Source organism: Mesitornis unicolor, unplaced genomic scaffold (genome assembly GCF_000695765.1).
Source record: "Mesitornis unicolor isolate BGI_N332 unplaced genomic scaffold, ASM69576v1 scaffold41160, whole genome shotgun sequence".
Taxonomy (NCBI): Eukaryota; Metazoa; Chordata; class Aves; order Mesitornithiformes; family Mesitornithidae; genus Mesitornis; species Mesitornis unicolor.
Window position 1 is genome coordinate 1 of NW_010157007.1, and position 1,897 is coordinate 1,897.

At 62.2% G+C, this 1,897-nt stretch overlaps 1 protein-coding gene across 1 annotated transcript in view; it reads right to left on the reverse strand.

The window, feature by feature from the left end:
• Window positions 1-31: 31 nt before the first annotated feature.
• The window catches only part of LOC104536013 (ankyrin repeat domain-containing protein 24-like), a gene marked incomplete at both ends in the record, with an annotated part of 4,240 nt that continues 2,374 nt past the window's right edge, over window positions 32-1,897 (reverse strand). Inside the window, 8 exon segments of the mRNA XM_010178531.1 lie at window positions 32-278; window positions 356-479; window positions 481-671; window positions 745-843; window positions 962-1,006; window positions 1,123-1,227; window positions 1,440-1,532; window positions 1,678-1,706. Coding sequence (XP_010176833.1) covers window positions 32-278; window positions 356-479; window positions 481-671; window positions 745-843; window positions 962-1,006; window positions 1,123-1,227; window positions 1,440-1,532; window positions 1,678-1,706 — 933 coding nt within the window.

The following is a 1,897-nucleotide window of genomic DNA, read 5'->3' on the forward strand; positions in this document are numbered from 1 at the left end:
TGCAGCTCACCCAGCACCGCCTTGCACTCACCCCAGGTCCAGGCCTGCTCCTCAGCAAGCTGCTGTGCTGCACTCCCTTCCTTGGTTTTCCCCAGGGCACCAGTAAGCCCCTTCGGCTGCCCACCGGCCTCATCTCTCACATCTGTGCCCTGCGATGGCTCTGAACGCTGCGCCCGCAGCTGCTCCAGCTCATGTTTGAGGGCATTGTAGAGGCTGGCAGGCACAAAGTCCCCCGGGGTGGACACGTTGCTCTCATCCCGCTCGTAGTTCTCCAGCACCTGCCAAGGGAGTGGTGAGGCCAACGGGGGCCAGGGGATGGACATAGGGAGGGACAGACAGACAGACAGGGACTTGCCTGTATTTTCTCCCTCAGCTCCTTGTTCTGCATGGTGAGGGACTGCACCTGCCCCTGCAGCGTGGCCAGCAGCTCCTCAGCCGAGGGGCTCAGCGTCTTCTTGGAGAGCAGCAGCTCTGCCCCTGCAGGGTGCATGGACTCCAGTGCCATCCCTGCCCATACCCCTGCTCCCCACCATGGAGTGCCTCCTCCCTGAGGGCTGTCCAGCCCCACACGGGCCTTGGGAGGAGGTCAGAGCCCTACCTGGGAACTCAAGCGGGTCCCCCTCCTCATCCTGCAGGGTCTCAATGTCGTAGCTCGTGTTCTCCTTCTCGTTCTGGGGGTGCAGAGTGGTGATCAGACCCTGTGCAACCCAGGCCCTGAAACTGCCAGCTGTTACCTACACCTACCTCCAGTGAGGACAAGCGGCTCCGCAGAGCCTCCACCTCCTTGCCCAGCTGCTCCTTCTCACCATCCCGCACCACCAGCTGCTGCTCCAGCTCCTGGATCTGTGGGGCAGGACATGGGCATGGGGTCCCTTTCACTCCCACCAGAGTCTGATGGCATCCCCAGCAGCAGGACTCCTCAAAGTGCCAAGGCCACCCATGACCTCTTCGCCAGCCTCACCTGCTTCTCCATGGAGCGCAGGGAGCCCTCGTCCAGCTCTGCCCGCTAGCAGGACACAGAGAGAAAACAGGGAGGGATAAATGCTGTCTCCATCCCTCCCATCCCCTCTGCTCCCAGAGACACGGTGGCATCTCCCCTATGACCCTATGGGCCGCAGGTACCTCCCGTCTCTGCTTCTCCTGTTGCTCCAAGCCCCGGATCTTCTGCAAGAACTGGGCCCGCTCCTGCCGCAGTCGTACGATCTCCTCATAGGCGTCTCGGTCCTCCTGCAGAGGAGTTAGATGAGTGGACAGGACAGTGCTGGGCACTGCCAGCCCCCTCCCCACTGCCAGCCCCCTCCTGCCCATCCTCATGGAAGACTGTGGCAGGGGGGGGGCTCAGCGCCGCCGGGGGGGGGGTGCCCGCTCAGTGGTGGCTCTCCAGGTGGTTCGTGGTTTGGCCAGGTGCAGACGTGGAGCTAACAGGACCCCTCTCTCACCTGGTTGGAGGCGCCCATGGGGGGCAGAGGGGCTTTCCTCTTCCTCGGGGTGCTGTTTTTCTCCCTGACGGATGACTGGCTGGGCGAAGATGTCTGCGGAGACACCAGAGCGTGTCTAAAGTGGGCTCCCTCCTTCCTGACCCATCATCATCTTGGAGAGCCCCTGGGCTCCTGGGAACCCCCACCCAGGGGCTGGAGCCAGTCCTGCTGAGAGGTGGGCAGCCAGGCAGGCCCTTACCTGGGATGTCTGCTCAGTTGACTCCTCTTCTGGGGGCAGAGTGGGAGGAAAGAGAAATTGGGAAGGTTTAGGGGATTTTAGGGGTGAGCACAGCAGGCAGAGCCCACATGGGTGCAGGGGCATCTCTGAATGTGCTCACACAGGAGTGGGCACAGGGAGGCACACTCAGATAAATATGGGGAAATGGGTGGCTGTGTAAATGCAGGGTTGCACACATGTG